Below are 23,998 nucleotides of genomic sequence, written 5' to 3' on the forward strand. Positions count from 1 at the left end.
TCTGGAACCTAAGTTTTGTGGCAAGTGGTGACTAAAAAGGTAATCAGGTCACATGACTTTGGTCGTAAAGGAGAAACAGGTTTTATATTCTTAAGCAACGAACTACTTTGATTTTACAAAAATCTGCATAAGCAGTTTTTCATCTCGCTTAAGACATTCATTCTTATAATAGTCTCGAACATGAAGTTTGCTACTGCATAGAACTCTAATACTATTTTGAATATATTCCAAACTTCAGTATTTGGTAATGTTTGTTTGTTTTTGAATTTCGCACAAAGCTACTCGAGGGCTATCTGTGCTAGCCGTCCCTAATTTTCCAGTGTAAGACTAGAGGGAAGACAGCTAGTCATCACCACCCACCGCCAACTCTTGGGCTACTCTTTTTCCAAGAATAGTGGAATTGACCGTTACGTTATAACGTCCCCACAGCTGAAAAGGCGATCATATTTGGCGCGACGGGGATGCGAACCCGCGACCCTCAGATTACCAGTCGCACGCCTTAACACGCTTGGCCATGTCGGGCCATCAGTATTCGGTAAGGACTTCTATAGTCACATAATATTTGAATCGATTATATACTGATTGCGTGACCATAAATTATTCTTTAAAGTCATCCTTTCTTTCTCAGAGGATTTTATTAAAGTCTCGTTTCCAATTTCTTATGTGATCTTCTGCTCCTTTACTTAATTGTTTGTTTTTTGAATTTCGCACAAAGCTTGTTTGTTTGTTTGTTTTTGGAATTTCGCACAAAGCTACTCGAGGGCTATCTGTGCTAGCCGTCCCTAATTTAGCAGTGTAAGACTAGAGGGAAAGCAGCTAGTCATCACCACCCACCGCCAACTCTTGGGCTACTCTTTTACCAACAAATAGTGGGATTGACATTATAATGCCCCCACGGCTGGGAGGGCGAGCATGTTTGGCGCGAAGGTGATGCGAACCCGCGATCCTAAGATTACGAGTCGCACGCCTTAACGCGCTTGGCCAAGCTGGGCCCCTTTACTTAATACAAGAAGTGTTGTTTGCACCATAAGCATCGAGATCAGAGTGCAGAAAAAAATATAATTATAGCATCTGCATAGAACTCAGACACGTTTTTCACAGAAAACGTTAATGACAGAACGCAGTACTATAATGGATTATTTGTACGTGAAATCAAAATCCAGCAAGCAGAAATGAAGAATGTTACCCAGACACAGAGAACAAACGAGTAAAACCAGGACATAATTTAGAACTGTAAAATGTATCCTGGTAGGAAAGGGTTCTGCACAAGTAGCGCTTACACTGTAATAGAGCCTCACATATGCAAATAGTAAAATTAAATATTTAAGTTAGCAGCAGATGCTTTAAAAGAAATTATTTTATGTTAACACAATTACACAACAACTCGAATGCATTATAACTTATTCCATCTTTAAATATTTGCTTTGAAAAAAATATCTCAATTACTTTATGTATATGTATGTTGTGCTGGTCTCCAAGTACCATTTAGATATCAATTATGTTATTAATCGCGCATGCGTAATATAAAGTTGTTTTGATTGTATGTGTTCATGTGTTTACAGGACTGAATATTTATTTTACTCCATTATTTGGCTAACCGATGTAAGTCACTCTCTCTACAATGTTAATAAGCTCAAGTAAGTAAATTGAGGCTTTATTTTATTATCCTATAATATTTATTACCTTATTTTCTAATGTTTTCATTATTGTGTTGATGCAGTATTTATATTGTTACATTTTTTTGCAATTTTGAAAGTAAAATGACAATTTCAAGAGATAAGTTTTTTTTTTTTCCCGGTGTGGTTGATTTTATTGTCTTTATCTATTATTATATTTTGTTACCGTTTTTCATAGATGGCTGAACATCTTGGCCATGAGTTTAGCTGGAAAACTGTTCTTTCACAAAGTAAGGTATCAAAGCCGGATTATTATGATCAAAATATAATTGTTATAACAAATTTCAGTTGTGATTAAATTCTAACTCTCTGATAAGGTTAAAGGCTCGGAGCCATCAACACGTTTATTATCCAATACAATTTTCTAAGTGATTTTGTGTGTTTGTATGAAAACAAAAAAAAACAGGAAACATGTTTTGCTAATTTTTTATCCAAAACAATACAGAAAATTTCAGTCAAACCTGAAATTCCATCGTAAGTCCACCAGTCTTCCCAGTTCGATGAAACACCTGGAATGAAAAGAAAGTTTGATATGATGTTGATTGATACAGACATATATCATACTAACCTCTATTCTAGAATGCACATGTACATGTGATAGACAAGAAGCAGAACAGACTGTCTTTGTAACTGGATTTATTTTCTTGGCGTAAAAAGGTTTGACTTTCGTAATTTATTTTATCCTTTGGATGAATCTACCTCTAAGTTATTTCATTATGGTCACCTGTTATTTATAAATTAGCATAAGCCTGCATCTAATACCATTACTAACATGTTCTTCTTCTTGGTGTTGAGTTATTAAATAAATGTTTGAAATAAACGTCCATAAATGTCATGGTTGTACTTTAGAATTGGGCCCGGCATGGCCAAGCGCGTAAGGCGTGCGACTCGTAATCCGAGGGTCGAAGGTTCGCACCCGCGTCGCGCTAAATATGCTCGCCCTCCCAGCCGTGGGGGTGTATAATGTGACGGTGAATCCCACTATTCGCTGGTAAAAGAGTAGCCCAAGAGTTGGCGGTGGGTGGTGATGACTAGCTGCCTTCCCTCTAGTCTTACGCTGCTAAATTAGGGACGGCTAGCACAGATAGCCCTCGAGTAGCTTTGTGCGAAATTTTCAAACAAACAAACAAACAAAAACTTTAGAAACTAATCATAAGCCAGAAGAAATTTGGCTGTGAAAAAACGCGGAATAAATAATCGTTTTACTTACTAGTATTCTCAAATTTGTGAATTTGATAGAAAGATTCCCCCTAAAAATCCAAAACATATAAGGTGTCTCACGAGTTAGGGTTAACAGTTAATAACGTTAAACCGGTGTTTTAAGTTTATTTTATTCGAAACATTGTCGTAACATTACATCTTTCAGATATTTTTACACTACTTATAAAGTTCTTGATTACTCTGATGAAATCATGCTACTACAAATATAATGGATATAATTACAGTAAATCTAAACAAACTTAAAATATTTTTTCTGTTACCCTAGCATCAATACTATTATACAAGATGTGTTGTCAGCTCTGTTCTCCCGCTTTCTTATTTTATATTTCTATGGAAATAGCTATTAAGATTTTTGATAACTACTGCTTTTAATTTTTCTTCTTAATTAACTTATTATTGGTTAAATAGATATAAGATGCTTGTTCTAATAAAAGTGCACTAATGGGATAATAACTTAATAAAACAGTTAGAACAGCAATAAGTAATTATAATTTCTGCACAGTCATATTCGATGCTTTTCATGGCAAAAGTAGAGAAGATATTTTACAATAAATAGAATTATTTTATGGTCAGCATATAAATGCCATGATTTATTTTAGAATTTTTCACTTTTACAATAGTGGAATTAAAGCCGCAAATAATTCGAAAAGTAGAATAGTTGGTAAGGTAAATATTCTGTGTGTAAAATGCAAGTTTTACAAAGGTTTGAAAAAGTTGGGAAGTTGGCGTAGTCATAGTATTTAGAATTCCAAATTATTCTGATGTCTTTATTGTTGTTGTTCAAATCCTTCATAAAATAATATTAAAATTTTGAATGAAGTATTTAGAAATAAAAACCTTCGCATGAAGTGTTTTATAGACTTTTCTTATATTTATAGAATTACCCGCGTGAAACCTGGTAATTAAACTTAATTAAACAACGTTTTGTTTCTTGATTTTAAAATTGATTAAACACTACTATATAGAAGATATTTAAATTTCTATTTAGAATTAGTTTTAAAATAAAAATTGAGTATGGTACAAAATCGCAAGTAATTACATTAAGTAACATAAGTACTAATACCAGTTTTTGTTAGCTCTACAACATGACGATCACTTCCACATTTTCTAATCACTATCAATTTAGATATCTGATATTTGAAAGCTGTGAAATTTGTATTAGCTAAAACTTTTTTCTTCCTTACTGTATAACAAACTACCAATAAAGTTGATTAGTATACTAGGCTGATAATAAGCATTGTTATCATAAAAAAGGGTATATGTGATTTTTTATCATTGCTTTTATCACAAAGGGGAAAAATTTAAGTGTGGAAGCTGTAAGCCGAAGAAATATCAATACGCTCTAGCTAGCGAATCGAAGATTTGAAAGAAGTAAACTAGATACGTGCAAATTGAACAAGAGAACTGAACTCGAAATATATCGAAACTACGAAACAAGTATTGTGTAAGAAATTAAAAGAGTTGGAAAGAATTAGGCTGTAAAGCGATAGATCAAAGGAGAATTTAATGACACTGGTACAAGAACAATACCATTGTCACTGATCTTAAAATATTGGAACTTGGTGATAAGAAACTTTCTAAGATGTGAGTGTCTTAAGATCGAAAATCAAAGGAATACTGGAGTATTGGGAAAAGGCTTAAGTACTTTGAACAATTGTGTCGACCATGAATGATAAAGACTACAGAAAAATACACCAAACTCAACTGTGGAACTGTATAAGCTAGGAACCTGTTGCCAACCGCATCTTAAGGTATTACTTTAAGAGATTTATATTACTCCTTAAGTTTCTCACAGTTATGGTGGATAAATATTTGATGCCACAAATTTAGAGAATGATTATTTCTATGAAATAGTATTCCTCCTAAAGAACAATAAATCTAAATTAGCTGTATCGTACTGGAATATTCATAGTAGCGTCGTAGGTGGTAATGATAAAAGCCGTTACAAAAATTAAAACCGAAAATACAATCATTTTATGAAATAAATGACACTAGACGTATCTACCTAACAATCTTTAAAATATGAGAAAGAAATCAAGAAAGCTATTGCGATCAAAGAGAAAAACAAATATTTCGAAAACTACTTATCAAAGGACCAATAAGAGTGACCAAACCTTTGAGTGCTTTATTAGAATCTAGAATCTATACTTAATAAAAGGCCTAGAGAAAGAGAGAAAAAATGACAAAACATGTCACACATGTGGGACACCCGCAAGTTCAGTCAACCTACTAGTATGTATGATTTAAAAAGCTCTGTTATCTTGTTGAAAGCTTTTTTGAGCAAGACATTTCTACGCAGCATAAAGAAGCTAATGCACCTTGGTTTGTTGACACTGGAATCATTCAAGTAAAATCAGTAAGTAGAGTCTGCTCTACGATACATGGTTATCTGAAGAACATTGCTTATGGAAAGTATTCTTCGAATTTTACCCCGACCAATTTGTTTAACACAGTTTAGATTTGGGTAGTGAGCTTCAAAATTAAAATGGAGGCAGAATAAGAAGTAAAACCCTTATGGACAAAAAATAAATATGAATTTTTGAAAATGTCCAAATCAGTTGTGTCGATGAAAGTTCAAATTATTCTGTAAATCCATAGCATATTTACTAAAATTACTTCACCTTTCTGGAAGCTGATAAAACATGTATCTCTAACGTACACTACTAGAACAATCCTTTGTATACCAGTCTACTTCTAGCAAATACTTTATTCCTCAGCAGTGGGTAATTTATTAAATTCTCCTAGATATCTTTGTATATTATATATTCATATATCTCTTCCATTAATGATCTTCATTTAGGCTATTATAAATTTTGTTAAAGATTGGCAACAGAAATGATAGAGGCCCTAGCACGGCCTGGTGGTTAGGGCGCTAGATTTGCAACCTGAAAGCCGTATGTTCGAATCCCCTTACCGAACGTTTTCAGCCTTGGGAGCATTCAAATGTGAAAGTCAAACATACTCTTCGTCGGCTGAAAGTAGCCAAAAAATTGGTGATGAATGGTATTTACTAGTTTCCTTCCGTCTAGTACTTCTAAATTAAGGACAGCTAGCACAAATAGCACTCAGATAGCTTTGCGCGAAGTTAAAAACAAACAAGTATTAATAGAAATGTCACTTATACTACCATTACATTCAAACTAATTTTGCACTTGTAATGAAAGAAAAAGTAATTAAGTTCGGTAGGGGAATATATGAAACCAGAAAGAGTACGTGTGTTTTTCTTATAGCAAAGCCACATCAGGCTATCTGCTGAGCCCATCGAAGGGAATCAAATGGGTTATTTTAGCGTTGTAAATTCGTAGACTTACCGCTTTAATAGCGGGGGGCACCAGAAAGCGAGATAATATTTAAAATATTCTGTACTTATGAAAAACATGTAATGTATTTCAGAAAGTTAAATTTTCAATGTATTGCAAGTAACCTCTTCCAAATAACGCTTTCTGCTCTTATGTCTTCTGCTGCTTTAAAATATATTCATAAAATCGATGAAATAAAACACGTCACTCTCCCTTTTCTTAAGAAATATCTTCTGGTTATAATTTTAAACTTTTTAAAGGTCGTATATTGCTCAACGGCGTATTTTAAGTTGGAAATACTTTTCATATTATTCTTCCTACAAATAATTATGTGGAATTTGGTTGTGTTATTTCATTAGACATTTCAAAAATTAGAAAATAGATAAAACTCGTTGGATAATAAATGTTTAGGGAACATAATCGTAACAATATACTGGTATATTTACAAATTTTTGGAAAGGATTTGTTTTTTGTTAAACACAGAAAGTTACCTGTGGTGTGTTCACTTCGGATATCAAGGGTGCTTCTTCAAAGAAAATCCTTACATTAGGTTGTCATTAAAACCAAGTCATAGAGAACTCCTTCCAATAAACGCTTTCTATTGAGTTTTCATTAAAATCAAGACATGGAGAAGCAAGCTTATTCAAAGAAAATCTTTCTATCAGATTGTCACCAGAATCAAGATATAAGGAAGAGGGCTTCTCCAAAGAGAATCCTTTTATTAGGTTGTCACTAAAATCAAGATATATCGGGGATTTCTTCAAAGAAAAGCTTTCTATTAAGTTGTCATTAAAATCAAGATATATTGCAAAAAACAAAAATGATATTTCAGGATACTTCTGGAGTAACTATAAAAACAAAAATACTGCTGCCTAGTAATAAATAAAACCTAAAGACAATCTGTCATAAAAAAGAGATTCTGTTAGGTGATGCTTGGCATGCCTCATAGGTGAAAGAGTTTTATTCTTATAAACAAAAATCCGTAGAATAAATTACATATTTACGACAGATTTAACAATGGTATAAATATTATTTTAATACAAACTATAAAATACTGTTTTATGCCACTTGTTTAGTGATTCATATATTTTAAGAAAAAAAAAACAGTTTACTGAACTAAAACTGTATAAAGGTGCATCATCCCGGATGAGTTTTGTAATTAAACATAGTTATGATATTTAAGTTCACTATTACGTTGTTTTCATTTAATCTAATTTGGTCTATTGTTAGGTATGATACGTATAGCTCTTGTTCACAAAAAACAATATTTACTAAACAATGACTGAAACTTGTATTATTGGGAAGTCGTAAACATCCTATAAACACTGTCAAGTAATTAATATAACTTCCTATATAACACGCATAAACTGTAGATGAACTTTATAACATATATGTGTATAGAGAGAGAGATACGAGTTTTTATATCAAAGTAAGTTCGAAAAATATATTTATATTTCAACAATAAACAATGATAAAAGGAAAAGTCGTTTTTAAAGTTCTTCTAAACCTAACAGAAAAGCGGGAAGAGCCAATATTTGAAACAGAACTATTTTGAAGGTTGTTCCTACTACCAAGAGACATGATTTCAACTGGTCATCCATCAAAATGTTTTTATTCCATACATTTCACGGGGGTAATCTGTGACTAAAACTTAAAACGGTGATAGATTTGATGCAGCTGGGGATTCAACGAGGTTCTTGTGTGATTTTGTGACCTGACAGTTAGGTATTGCTTCTTATCAAGCATGAGAGGAGAAAGAAAATATGTAGAGAGACCTGCCACGCTCATGATTACAAAGCAGTGAGTTTGGCCTAAAACTCGATCGATTTCTATTACAATAGAAACAGATGGTCAAATGACTAAACCGTGAAACGGTAAGATTTGACATAACACGATAAGTATTTTAAATAAAAATTGAAAGCCAAAAGCAAAAAACGATAAGAATGGAGATTAGATCTTTGTTCAAATAGAGCTCAAATACACACTACCAATTTTTGCTTTAGAGAACGGTATTTTATGTCTGTAAGATGTAGCTTATAGTACTGAAAAAGGGTGGTATATTAAAAAATAACCGCTACACCTAAATATATAAAAACCCTTCTTTTTTATTAATCTGTTGAGAGGTTATTTAGTTCAAAATGTAACACTCACCTGTCATAATATGGGGCTAATTATCAAATGTGAAAAAAACGCAACAAAATCGGAAAACGAATACAACCAGAGAAATAGTCGAACACATAAACTCTAGTTAACTCCAGCAAAGTTTAATTGTTAAAACATGTTTCGCGTCTAAGCCTTGAGGCTTTAGTATCTTTACAATCTTCAAGCAACTCTTTGCTTTTGCTTCGTTCATATACATGAATCTCTGTTTTAAAGTTTAACAAGTAACTGATGCACGTATATAACGTATATATAAGTTTACGCTCATTAACTCTAATATTCGCATTACGAATAAATCACGTGAAACTTAGCTGAACCAGCTTATGAATTTCTTCTGCTAACAGATTATCTGCCACAAACAAACTATAAGTTTTAAAATAGGTTAAGGTAGCCAGTTATTAGCTAAGGAATTAAAGTTTGCACTTTCTCGAAAAAAATACTATTAAAAAACTGTATGTTTGGATTCAAGGGCGTAGATTTTTTACATCCTATGGGGGGGATGATTTTTGCAACCACTTATGTGGACTGTTCAATTTGCAAATTATGTCAACCTGATAGCTGTAAACATGCAGTCACTGAGTAATCTTGTTGCCACCGTACTTGCATGTATACTTAGGCCTGCTGGCTAATACTTACGAACTATAGCTCAGATCGAAAAGCTTAGAAGCACGCCTATATTAAAAATGTACATTTCGGCTACTGAAAAAGCCTAAATCTAGGTTTAATTATGTAATTCGATTGTTAAGAACACAAGAATTACAAGAACAAACACACAATTTCTAGGCCTGTGATGCAATAAAACAATTCAACAGACCAAACTGTAGGGGGGATGATTGTATGCACCATACCACCACCTAAAATGAAGGGGGGATGTATACTCTCCATCCCCCCCATGATCTAAGCCCCTGTTTGGATTTTCAACCAATTCAACAACTTTCATATTGTGGCATTTAGGTAAAAGAAAATGAGACATTTCAACAAATTAAAAAAATACAAAATAGTAGATCAGCGCAAGTTTCTTATAAAAATACAATAATAATAGAATCTGAAGAAATTATCGCATTCCTTTTTCTTAGGAATATATTAGTAGAAGTGTTAAGGATCAGTGCTATCTTCTTGTGAGGAGTACAGTGGTAATAGTATCCTGGATTAGTTCTATCTTCTTGTGAGGATTACAATAGTAATAGTATCTTGGATTTGTGTTTTATTCTTGTGAGGATTACAGTAGTAATAGTATCCTTGATTAGTGCTATCTTCTTGTGAGGATTACAGTAGTAATAGTATCCTGGATTAGTGCTTTATTCTTGTGAGGATTACAGTAATAATAGTATCCTTGATTAGTGCTATCTTCTTGTGAGGATTACAGTAATAATAGTATTCTTGATTAGTGCTATCTTCTTGTAAGGATTAGTATCCTGGATTAGTGTTTTCTTCTTGTGAGGATTACAGTAGTAATAGTATCCTGTGTTAGCGCAATTTTCTTGTAAGGAGTATAATGATACCTGGATTAATGTTTTCTTCTCGTGAGGAGTATAGTTATAATAGTATTCCGGATTAGCGCAATTTATTTTCTATGGATTATAGTAGTAGTAGTGTCCGCTTGAATTTATCCAGGAAAGAATGCAATATTCTTATTACTTTAAAAAATGTCATGTAAACCTTGTTATTACTAAATCAGGTAATGGTGAATGTATTACGTTTTCTAACGAAGGATATTATAATAGAAAGGTATAGAATATATTTGAATAACGCTAGAAATGTTAAATTATAACAGTCAATTGCTATCACTAGTTATGAATAGAAATTACAAAGATAGTTTATAACTTATAAATAATTTATTATTATTGAAGATGTACACGAATTACAAACCTGCTGGTTCTAATCGAATAATTCTGTATTTCAACCAAAGGTAAACAAGAATGATGGATAAGTTTGTTAAACAGATTATTTCTAACATTGAGTCACTCAATCAACCTCTTGCAACATATTTAGGAAAAAAATATGATGTACACGAATTACAAACCTGCTGGTTCTAATCGAATAATTCTGTATTTCAACCAAAGGTAAACAAGAATGATGGATAAATTTGTTAAACAGATTATTTCTAACATTGAGTCACTCAATCAACCTCTTGCAACATATTTAGGAAAAAAAATTATAAAATAACTTGTAAGAATTTAGTATATTGATGTGAATATAATTCAGTTTGTTGAAGATGTTACACAGCCACCAGATGTACATTGTGTAAACTTATTATATAGTCTTCATTTCTGTATCAACATTGTAGAAAATAATCGACTTTTTTTCTTGAAAACAATTAACAGACTGTACTGTGTTTTACAACTAAATAATAACATCTTATCTCTAATCGGCTTATTTGTCAACATATTTATAACATAGCCATTAAATTTGGTAAAATAAGTTTGTTATGGATGCAACATTCATGACATTTACGGAAGTTCTGAAAATAATATTCATGCTAAACCGTTTCAATATATTTAAATGAACAATATGCCAACGCCATGTTTACACCACGTAACATATAAAAAAATATGAAACTCCTAATTTTTAAATACCACACCATTTTGTTTTATTCAGAGTACCCGAAACTTATCTCTAGATCAGGAGTTATTCCGAAGACCACAAACAATCAATATTTTCCATCATCCTGATTTTCTGAAGCAACCATAATTGACTAGTAATGTGTGTGCGCGCCTATTACTGATTACAAATAATTGACAGAAATGTAGGAGACAGTGAAAAAAGACACTTAAAAGGATTTTTTTCTTATGAAATAATAAATATTGATGCATATGTTCATGCGCATATACTCTTCTGAAATTGATTTCCTGCTTTCTAATCTCGATCTAACAGCTGCCAATTTTTTTGGTTACACAAAACGATTTTTAAGTGAGTATATAAAAATCTTCATGTCGGGCTATGGAAAGCCCAGTTCAATCCTGCAAGATGCTGATGAAAAAACTCGTATCAGCTGATGATACTTTATATAAGTGACAAGTCGCACAGAGAGTGTTATGATAGCTCAGAACAAGCTCTAAGTAGACTTATCAAAACTTTGTGTACCAGAAAGTTTTAAAAATCTATAAGAAACACTTGTTATGATTCTAAAAAAATCGCGCAATATGCAAATCACTGAATTCCGTGCATTCAACTTTAAAGAAGAATCAAAATACTAAATTTCATAACTTGTCGTATTTACTTCGAGTATTTTATAGCATTTGATGAAATAATATTAAATACTAATCACGTAAGTCTTCTCATCTTTTTTTGCCTTATAAATAAGTAGAAAAAACACATAAATAGGTGTGGTTTATAAAATTGTTTTTCAGACTAGCTTTAATATAAAGATAATTTCAGAGCAAATTTTAATGTTAAAGATCAGTCATAGAACACTTAACAACGTAAAAGACACTCATAAGTTCACAGTGTCATAAACAAATTTTGAATTCCCGAATTACAGCCACAGATTTATTGAAAATGTAGAAGTAAAGTTGAAGCGTGAGTACGTTTATTTTATACATATTATATTTGTAATTCTTATTGCACCTTACAGCTCTGTGTACTGCAACCTGTATCGTAGACGAAGATGACAAAAAAGCATGTGAAAAGATCAATAATAAGTTGCTTGTCAGTGATGTCTTTAATCTCGGACATATTTTTATTGCTTTTCAAAAATCGTAACATTAAAAGATGGAGCTTTATATTCGTATACTGAGGACACGAGCGTTTACATTCCTGCTAATATAAAAATATTGGGGAAAAAATTAAAAAGTGACTTTAGGTAGAAATTTAAGTTGCAAAAGGAAATATCGAATATGCTACAAACTGAATTACTCGATACAGTATACTGCTTCTTTGATACTGAGCTTCCACAAGACATACAATAATACTAGTTGCAATAAATAGTTAGTATGATAATCGAACACTGGTATGTTTTTTAGTTTCTTGCAATGATTAGGTGGTATGATGTGAGAATGCTCATTTGTATTTGAGTTTCATGCAACGATTAGGTGGTATGATGTGAAAATATTGATTGTGTTTGAGTTCCTTGCGACGATTGGGTGGTATGATGTGAGAATGCTGATTTGTGTTTGAGTTCCTTGCAATGATTAGGTGGTATGATATGAGAATACCGATAAGTGTTTGAGTTTTGTGTAATAATAAGCTGTTACGACAAGATAATATTAGTATGGGTAAACACTCCTTACAGTAATTATCTCTTACATTAGGAAAATAACGGTATATATGTATGTGTTGCTTGAAATTATTAACTGATATGATAAGAGAATAACGGTATATATATATATATGTACAATACAATTATCAGTTTGTCTCAGAAGTAGAAAGATCCACCTTTCGAAAGTGCTTGGATTATAGGGTTTTCATCATTTGTATGAATACTTCTTCAACCTATGCATTTTTCTGACCTGCAATAATTACTTGGTTCTTTCCAATCAGTTTCCACTAAAGGAAAGCATGTTTAAAAAGACGATATTCCCTTTTATCTCCTCCTGAACTTTAAGGCTTAAAAACAAATAATTAACCTTGCATGAAATAAAAGATCAAGGAATATATAATGTGGTGTATTTCAACCATTTGATCAAAGTTTTTACACCCTTTTTTAATCTACATACAGTCATGTGAAAAAGTTAGGACACCCTATGAAAGCCTATGTATTTATGTAACATTTTTGGATATATAGATATTTGATCTCAATTTTAACAATACTGAGAGATTATAGGAATATAACTAAACAATTAACACTGAAGAAAAGACTTTTCAAGATCTTTTGTAAATGTAATTCTACAAAAATGCATATTCTAACTGAGGGAAAAGTTAGGACACCCTACCCCCTAATAGCTGGTGTTACCCCCTATGGGTGAAATAACTGCAGTGAGACGCTTCTTGTAGCTATCTACCAGTCTCTGACATCGGTCTGAAGAAAGTTTTCTCCACTCCTCAATGCAGAATTCTTTCAGCTGTGAGATGTTTGAGGGGTTTCTTGCATGTACAGCCCGTTTCAAGTTACCCCACACCATCTTAATGGGATTACGATCTGGGCTTTGACTCGGCCATTCCAGGACTCTCCATTTCTTAGTTTTCAGCCAGTCCTTGGTAGATTTATTGGTATGTTTTGGGTCATTGTCGTGTTGCAGGGTCCAGTTCCGCTTCAGCTCTAATTTTCGTACAGATGGTCTCACATGATCCTCAAGCACCTCTGATACACGGTAGAATTCATGGTGGATTCTATGATTGTGAGCTGTCCAGGTCCTGCTCCAGCAAAGCAGCTAAAAACCATGACATTTCCATCTCCATGCTTCACAGTTGGTATGAGGTTCTTTTCCTGGAATATTGTATTTGTTTTACGCTAAACATGTCCTCTGTTCTGGTGTCCAAATAATTCGATTTTGGAGTCATCTGTCCAAAGAACATTATTTCAGAAGTCCTGGTCTTTGTCTACATTCTCTCTAGCAAACTTCAGTCTGGCCTTGATGTTTCTCTAAGAGAGCAAAGGTTTCCTCCTTGCACACCTCCCATGCAAGTTACACTTGTGCAGTCTCTTTCTCATTGTAGAAGCATGCACTTTCACATCAACAGTAGCCAGAGCCTGCTGTAGGTCCCGTGATGACATGTTAGGGTGTTTGGATACCTCTTTTAGCATCTTGCGGTCTGCTCTCTGGATGAACTTGCTTGGACGACCAGACCTTGGCATGTTGGCAGTTGTTTTGAAAGCCCTCCACTTGTTGACTATTTTCCGGACAGTGGAATGGCTGATTTCAAAATCCTTTGGGATCTTTTAATTCCCTTACCAGACTCATAAGCTGCTACAATTTTCTTTCTGAAGGCCTCAGACAGATCTTTTGCTCTCACCATAGTGTTCACTCTCACTCCAAAGTCAGGAGCACACCAAACTAAATGTCTGAGGTTTAAATAGGGCAAGCCTCATTCAAAATGCTGAGTAACGATCTTCTAATTATGTGCACCTGGTGTGATACACCTCTGTGTGAGTTTGAGCCACTTTAAGTGGGAATAAATGTGGGGATGTCCTAATTTTTTTCCTCAGTTAGAATATGCATTTTTGTAGAATTACATTTACAGAAGATCTTGAAAAGTCTTTTCTTCAGTTTAATTGTTTAGTTATATCCCTATAATCTCTCAGTATTGTTAAAATTGAGATTAAATATCTATATATCCAAACATTTTACAAAAATACACAGGCTTTCATAGGGTGTTTTAACTTTTTCACATACTTTATATATATATATATATACACACACACACAGATACTACATCAAAATAGAATAAACAAGTCCTTTCACACTCGTGTTTCTCTCCACACACATACATACTGCATAGAAAGAGAAAGAACAGTACTACATACATACATGCATAAATTGCCAGCAATTTCTCATATTCTTCTTTGTAACTATATGTTATTGATCCGTGATCATACACGATGTTCACATAAAACAAAACATAAAATACGGGATTTTTTGGAATCTGCATGTTTAAAACATCTTTCATTTTCCCATTTTATATCAAGGTCCTTGACTAAAATGGCAGCCATTTATTCAGTATAATGTCGGCGTTTCAAGTATGTAAATTCTGAATAACGTGTGTAAACTTTGAATACTGCGAGTAGTTCAGTTAAATGTATATCTCCATTCTTTGCATTCCATAATTGTAACAGAAGCAAAACCTGGCCCTGGTTTTCCTGGGTTACTACAGAGACTCAGCTTATCGTTAACACTTGATAAGGTGAAAAAGGCTGTCTAACAAGCACAGACTTTCATCAATCATTCGGCTCGCTTGATTTATTCAATCATTCGTAAAAGAGCTGACAGTTACCTTGAAAGCTTCAAAATAATTTCTAATTTGTAAGTACAGAGACTTTTACAATATAATTTTTCAGAATTAAAACACGTAATATGTGATTTGAAAGCTTCAGTGTAAGATCTGTTAAAGCGATCATTAAATAATTTCTTAAAATGTGTTTCTGTGTAATGTTTTTAATAATGAGTTAGGAATTACATTGAGGGGCGTAATCTTTCAGCATAATGTTTTTCACACTTCATAGAATCTGTCAGTCTGTTGATTGTTAATATTTTTATCAGTTTTATCAGTTCACTTATGCTTCTATTGTGCTAACTCAACACACGTTTACAAACCTTTTGTAGACCAAACTTCTCCGTATAAGCTTATGGCCAAATTCACAGAAAGGCTTACAGTACAATTTAGTCAATCTCCGTCAGCCTTTATCATTCCAGTTTGTATAACTAGTGTCGCTTTTTAAGGTAATTCGACACAACAATCATTCATTATAAGCATAAACCTAAATAGTTTTGGAGGAAATTTTTAATAGTTGCTAATTACTAGAATAGACTCATACAGGGCAAGTAAAATGAATGGCCTTTACGCTTGATAATACAAAATGAAAGAAACTCGGATATTTCACAGCCAATGAAAAATGTGGTGTATTTTTAGTAATATACTGAGCACCATTTCCGCCAATTTTTAACGTCCAAACCGATCCCTACAAATACTGTTTCACTTTCAGTGGTCTCTGTAGTCTGTCATGCATTAACAATCATTCTTTTTTTCGCATAGAAATGTTAACCGCGGAGAATATATAGAAAGATTCTCTTTGAAAACTGTGTTATATTATAATGTATTCTGCACTCAACTGAAAAATATCTGCTAATAATTTCATGTTTTTGGAATATCAACTAAAGGAAAGGGAATAATAAAAGAAAACAACATTTTCAATACCTAATAAAATGAACTTATTTATTACATAACACAGAAAATATACTTCAACATAAAATAAACAAAACAAAAACAATACTTTCATCACTCCCACCTCTCCCCCAATAGAGATATGATCCGTTCTCTTTTTCTTTTCCTTTTATGATTGATTAACATATAAAGCATACTTTACATTTTGTAAGTACATAAAGGCTTAATCTCATTTAATAACAGGATACTGATTTAATGTATTAGTATCACTCTATGTGTGAGCTATGGTGTCACAGGTGACATAACACCTTTGCAAAGCTCTAACCATTCGACCGACAACCAGTATTGCCAAGGTTTATTTATGGCAGGATAAAAAGATCACATACGGACGAATATTGTTATAGCGAAGTCCTTACACAAAAGCTTACGCAACAAAAATTTTGTGCTAACAACAAGCTAATTCGGAGCACAACCCTCCTCCAAAAAGTGAGGGTTAAAGTCACGAAAAAAATAAAACAAACAACATCCAACACTTTGTGATAAAGCTGAACATATGTTATATTGTCGCTTGCTAGAATAAACAAATATAAAAGATATGTAGTTGACAAAGGCTTACAAGCCAATTGTTTTTATGGTTTTGTCTACGTTGTGAAATCGGTGGTTACTTCAATTAGAAAGATAGCCGAAAGAACTTTGAATCACATTGAACCACACGTTTATCAATGCCCTAGTGCAGTTGTAATAAGCTCTTGTGTGTTTAATCGACTTAAATTGGGTCTGTAGCAAGGTTTTCTAGGTGCGTGGTCTGAAGGTGATCTTTGGTTCTTCGCAAAATATCGTTACAATTGAAACAGGGAATCGAGCATTAGTAAATATTCATGAGCGTCAAATAAAGTACGACAATAGAAAAAAGTCCAATGGTAACAATTAAATAGCAGTAGCTAATAATGTCCACATATCGTTAAAAAAATTTTAATTCCTCGTAGACTGTAATATAAGTAGAAACCACTGGGGTTACACACTATGTCAATTAAACTGGTTTATTGGTATCGTTGTGTTTTCCTATAAAGTTGTTTTTCTTGGCACGATTTGCAGTTCCTTGAAAAGTATAGCAAAAATCCTTAGGTGAATCAATGCCAATGACTGAGACAGATTTTTTATAGACGTTAGGGGTGTTAATCAAACAGTAAAGTCAAAACTATCGATTTTCTAACTTTTCCACTTTTTTTTTCGATTAATCGCCGAGTCTTAAATGTTTTAACCGTATACATTTATACTTATTTCTCTACAGAACTTATTCGAAGGAAATCGAAATTCTAAGAATAATTTGTTATAAATATATATATTAGATAAACAAGTTACCTGAAACACATAAATATATAGAGACCACTGTGACTACACAGTGTGTGCAGCCCTTATTGCTCGCCCTTTCAGATGCAAATAGCGTTATAATGTAATTCTTAATCCTATTACAACGCTAAAATCAGAAGTTCGAGACCCCTCGATGTACACAGCAGATAGCCCGATGTGGCTTTGCTATAAGAAAAACACACACGTTAATCCTATTATTCGTTGATGGAAGAGTAGCCCAAGAGTTGGCGGTGAGTGGTGTTGGGTAGCTGCCTTCCTTCTAGTCTATCACTAATAAATTAGATACGGTTAGTGTAGATTGTTCTTTAGTAACTTTGTGCGAAATTCAAAATGAAACAAAACCATATTGATATTCTTTTCCCCTATTTACTGAAGTCCATTTTAACCACATATCATCACTTAAGATTTAGCTTTGTTTTTTCTGTTTATATCTTACGATGTAGGTTTGATTTGAAAACCAGTATGTGATCGAAAAAAACGACCATATATTTATTCCACACACCTATATACAGTATATCCCAGTATATCTGGAGCTGTAAGATTCAAAGTCTGTCAACACCAATAACAAAATAAGTAAAAAAAGACATAAATATTCATTTATGTTATTGTTTCTCTTTAAGAAACAATGTCATATATATATAGATATCTCAGTTCACATGAGAAAAGCAAAACTTCAGAGAGCTTAAACTCAGTGTGATTAAATGCAGTTTAGAAAACAACATACGATGCTCGTAAAAAAGGATATTTCATCGGTACAGCTTTCACAGCTATAATTACGTAATTATTTGTAGCTTACGGTCAGTTACAACTCTTCCACAAAGTTTAAACTGTTATACAGTTACGTGATAAGTATCGTGTTTGTGACCTAAGTGTAAGTCACGCTCTATCTCAAAAGCTTTACTTTCTATGTGGTTACATAGTATTTATTGTGATTGTGGCTTAGGGTACACTGTACCTAGAAAGCGTTAACTGTTGCTATTATAGGAAAAGTATCGTGTTTGTTGATTGAAAGAGAAAATATTAGGAACATTAACAACTGGTACTTACTGTACTTATGACAAGACGTTTAAGGGCTTTCAATATTAAATCCAGGATTTGATTCGCAACAGTAAACTCAGTACAGATAGCCAATTGTGTAAATTTACACTAAAACAGACAAACGTAATAAAATACATTTTACGGAGAGAAACTTGTATTTGTTTGTTTTTTAATTTCGCGCAAAGCTACAAGGGAGCTATCTGCGCTCGCCGTCCTTAATTTAGCAGTGTAAGACTAAAGGGAAGGCAACTAGTCATCACCACACACCGCCAACCTTTGGGCTACTCTTTTACTAGCGAATAGTGGGAGTGATTGATCATTATAATGTCCCCACGGCTGAAAGGGCGAGCATGTTCGGTGCGACGGGGATCCGAACCCGCGACCCTCAGATTACGAGTCGAGTACTTAACCACGTGGCCATGCCAGGCCTGCAAAAGAAGTGTAAGTGGGATAGCTGTGTAATCCTTTAAATTGTTCCAGACTGTATAAAAATACCATCCTAACAAAGATTATAAAAACATTTCAAATATTGGAACTATCTATACATTTTAGGTGAATGCCGGTCTATAATTCATACACAGAAAATATTTTCGCCCCCCGCTAGTACAGCGGTATGTCTATGGATTTACAACGCTAAAATCAGGGGTTCGATTCCCCTCAGTGGGCTCAGCAGATAGCATGATGTGGCTTTGCTATAAGAAAACACACACACAGAAAATATTGTAAAATAATCATATTTGCATAATTTTTAAATCTTGAAGTTTTCTTCAGTTTATCATAATATTTTAGTTCTTACTCGCATGATAGTTTTCAAATCACGCTAAATAAGTAATATTTTAGTTCTTACTCGCATGATAGTTTTCAAATCACGCTAAATAAGTAATATTTTAGTTCTTACTCGCATGATAGTTTTCAAATCACGCTAAATAAGTAATATTTTAGTTCTTACTTGCATGATAGTTTTCAAATCACGCTAAATAAGTAATATTTTAGTTCTTACTTGCATGATAGTTTTCAAATCACGCTAAATAAGTAATATTTTAGTTCTTACTCGCATGATAGTTTTCAAATCACGCTAAATAAGTAATATTTTAGTTCTTACTTGCAGGATAGTTTTCAAATCACGCTAAATAAGTAATATTTTAGTTCTTACTTGCATGATAGTTTTCAAATCACGCTAAATAAGTAATATTTTAGTTCTTACTCGCATGATAGTTTTCAAATCACGCTAAATAAGTAATATTTTAGTTCTTACTCGCATGATAGTTTTCAAATCACGCTAAATAAGTAATATTTTAGTTCTTACTTGCATGATAGTTTTCAAATCACGCTAAATAAGTAATATTTTAGTTCTTACTCGCATGATAGTTTTCAAATCACGCTAAATAAGTAATATTTTAGTTCTTACTCGCATGATAGTTTTCAAATCACGCTAAATAAGTAATATTTTAGTTCTTACTCGCATGATAGTTTTCAAATCACGCTAAATAAGTAATATTTTAGTTCTTACTTGCATGATAGTTTTCAAATCACGCTAAATAAGTAATATTTTAGTTCTTACTCGCATGATAGTTTTCAAATCACGCTAAATAAGTAATATTTTAGTTCTTACTTGCATGATAGTTTTCAAATCACGCTAAATAAGTAATATTTTAGTTCTTACTCGCATGATAGTTTTCAAATCACGCTAAATAAGTAATATTTTAGTTCTTACTTGCATGATAGTTTTCAAATCACGCTAAATAAGTAATATTTTAGTTCTTACTTGCATGATAGTTTTCAAATCACGCTAAATAAGTAATATTTTAGTTCTTACTCGCATGATAGTTTTCAAATCACGCTAAAAAAGTAATATTTTAGTTCTTACTCGCATGATAGTTTTCAAATCACGCTAAATAAGTAATATTTTAGTTCTTACTCGCATGATAGTTTTCAAATCACGCTAAATAAGTAATATTTTAGTTCTTACTCGCATGATAGTTTTCAAATCACGCTAAATAAGTAATATTTTAGTTCTTACTCGCATGATAGTTTTCAAATCACGCTAAATAAGTAATATTTTAGTTCTTACTCGCATGATAGTTTTCAAATCACGCTAAATAAGTAATATTTTAGTTCTTACTCGCATGATAGTTTTCAAATCACGCTAAATAAGTAATATTTTAGTTCTTACTCGCATGATAGTTTTCAAATCACGCTAAATAAGTAATATTTTAGTTCTTACTCGCATGATAGTTTTCAAATCACGCTAAATAAGTAATATTTTAGTTCTTACTCGCATGATAGTTTTCAAATCACGCTAAATAAGTAATATTTTAGTTCTTACTCGCATGATAGTTTTCAAATCACGCTAAATAAGTAATATTTTAGTTCTTACTCGCATGATAGTTTTCAAATCACGCTAAATAAGTAATATTTTAGTTCTTACTCGCATGATAGTTTTCAAATCACGCTAAATAAGTAATATTTTAGTTCTTACTCGCATGATAGTTTTCAAATCACGCTAAATAAGTAATATTTTAGTTCTTACTCGCATGATAGTTTTCAAATCACGCTAAATAAGTAATATTTTAGTTCTTACTCGCATGATAGTTTTCAAATCACGCTAAATAAGTAATATTTTAGTTCTTACTCGCATGATAGTTTTCAAATCACGCTAAATAAGTAATATTTTAGTTCTTACTCGCATGATAGTTTTCAAATCACGCTAAATAAGTAATATTTTAGTTCTTACTTGCAGGATAGTTTTCAAATCACGCTAAATAAGTAATATTTTAGTTCTTACTTGCATGATAGTTTTCAAATCACGCTAAATAAGTAATATTTTAGTTCTTACTCGCATGATAGTTTTCAAATCACGCTAAATAAGTAATATTTTAGTTCTTACTTGCATGATAGTTTTCAAATCACGCTAAATAAGTAATATTTTAGTTCTTACTGCATGATAGTTTTCAAATCACGCTAAATAAGTAATATTTTAGTTCTTACTTGCATGATAGTTTTCAAATCACGCTAAATAAGTAATATTTTAGTTCTTACTCGCATGATAGTTTTCAAATCACGCTAAATAAGTAATATTTTAGTTCTTACTCGCATGATAGTTTTCAAATCACGCTAAATAAGTAATATTTTAGTTCTTACTCGCATGATAGTTTTCAAATCACGCTAAATAAGTAATATTTTAGTTCTTACTTGCATGATAGTTTTCAAATCACGCTAAATAAGTAATATTTTAGTTCTTACTCGCATGATAGTTTTCAAATCACGCTAAATAAGTAATATTTTAGTTCTTACTCGCATGATAGTTTTCAAATCACGCTAAATAAGTAATATTTTAGTTCTTACTCGCATGATAGTTTTCAAATCACGCTAAATAAGTAATATTTTAGTTCTTACTAAATAAGTAATATTTTGCATGATAGTTTTCAAATCACGCTAAATAAGTAATATTTTAGTTCTTACTCGCATGATAGTTTTCAAATCACGCTAAATAAGTAATATTTTAGTTCTTACTCGCATGATAGTTTTCAAATCACGCTAAATAAGTAATATTTTAGTTCTTACTCGCATGATAGTTTTCAAATCACGCTAAATAAGTAATATTTTAGTTCTTACTCGCATGATAGTTTTCAAATCACGCTAAATAAGTAATATTTTAGTTCTTACTCGCATGATAGTTTTCAAATCACGCTAAATAAGTAATATTTTAGTTCTTACTCGCATGATAGTTTTCAAATCACGCTAAATAAGTAATATTTTAGTTCTTACTCGCATGATAGTTTTCAAATCACGCTAAATAAGTAATATTTTAGTTCTTACTCGCATGATAGTTTTCAAATCACGCTAAATAAGTAATATTTTAGTTCTTACTCGCATGATAGTTTTCAAATCACGCTAAATAAGTAATATTTTAGTTCTTACTCGCATGATAGTTTTCAAATCACGCTAAATAAGTAATATTTTAGTTCTTACTCGCATGATAGTTTTCAAATCACGCTAAATAAGTAATATTTTAGTTCTTACTCGCATGATAGTTTTCAAATCACGCTAAATAAGTAATATTTTAGTTCTTACTCGCATGATAGTTTTCAAATCACGCTAAATAAGTAATATTTTAGTTCTTACTCGCATGATAGTTTTCAAATCACGCTAAATAAGTAATATTTTAGTTCTTACTCGCATGATAGTTTTCAAATCACGCTAAATAAGTAATATTTTAGTTCTTACTCGCATGATAGTTTTCAAATCACGCTAAATAAGTAATATTTTAGTTCTTACTCGCATGATAGTTTTCAAATCACGCTAAATAAGTAATATTTTAGTTCTTACTCGCATGATAGTTTTCAAATCACGCTAAATAAGTAATATTTTAGTTCTTACTCGCATGATAGTTTTCAAATCACGCTAAATAAGTAATATTTTAGTTCTTACTCGCATGATAGTTTTCAAATCACGCTAAATAAGTAATATTTTAGTTCTTACTCGCATGATAGTTTTCAAATCACGCTAAATAAGTAATATTTTAGTTCTTACTCGCATGATAGTTTTCAAATCACGCTAAATAAGTAATCACGCTAAATAAGTAATATTTTAGTTCTTACTCGCATGATAGTTTTCAAATCACGCTAAATAAGTAATATTTTAGTTCTTACTCGCATGATAGTTTTCAAATCACGCTAAATAAGTTTATTTTATCCACTTTTACATCGTTTTTATGAGCCTCATATATTTTTATATTAGCAATATAAGTGTTATGCAGGCCCGGCATGGCCAGGTGGTTAAGATACTCGACTCGTAATCTGAGGGTCGCGGGTTCGAATCCCCATCACACCAAACATGCTCGCCCTTTCAGCCGTGGAGGCGTTGTTATGTGACAATCAATCCCACTATTCGTTGGTAAAAGAGTAGCCCAAGAGTTGGCGGTGATGACTAGCTAAATTTGGAACGGATAGCGCAGATAGCTCTCGTTCAGCTTTGCGCGAAATTCAAAACAAACCAATCTGTAATGTAATTAGTCACTTTTTCGGATCTAGGCTTATGGTGTACACTTTATATACAGTTCTAGTAAACTCTTTATGGCTCTTTTAAAGACATTTTTCGCAAATTTTCGATAATTATCGACTGGAAACTAGTGTAAATAACAATGAAATATCATAATTATACGAATAAAACGTTTCATATTATTTAAACAGAGACCAATAACTAGCTCAGTCTTAGATTCAAATAGGCGGGCGAATATTTAAAACGTAGCTTCATGGCTCAAGTGAAAAACATTCACAATATCTGACTCATGACTAAAGATTGTCACAACGCACTTCCCTCAGTTCCTTATCTACTCCTTACAAAATTAAAACCTTTTTCACAAAGATCAGCATCATCACGTTATCCCGGTATTATAAGAAAAGAAAATAACTTAAGCGCCTAAAACAACCATAAACTTCTCATCATTGAAGGTTATAAACGATTTCCGAAATC

The 23,998-nt window shown here is 32.4% G+C and overlaps 1 protein-coding gene across 1 annotated transcript in view; it reads right to left on the reverse strand.

The window, feature by feature from the left end:
* Positions 1–23,998, reverse strand: part of LOC143253247 (carbonic anhydrase-related protein 10-like) — a 121,751-nt gene that overhangs the window by 92,235 nt on the left and 5,518 nt on the right. Inside the window, exon 2 of the mRNA XM_076506792.1 lies at positions 2,138–2,185. Coding sequence (XP_076362907.1) covers positions 2,138–2,185 — 48 coding nt within the window. The remainder of the gene's footprint in view (positions 1–2,137; positions 2,186–23,998) is intronic.

Source organism: Tachypleus tridentatus, chromosome 6, assembly GCF_004210375.1.
Source record: "Tachypleus tridentatus isolate NWPU-2018 chromosome 6, ASM421037v1, whole genome shotgun sequence".
NCBI lineage: Eukaryota > Metazoa > Arthropoda > Merostomata > Xiphosura > Limulidae > Tachypleus > Tachypleus tridentatus.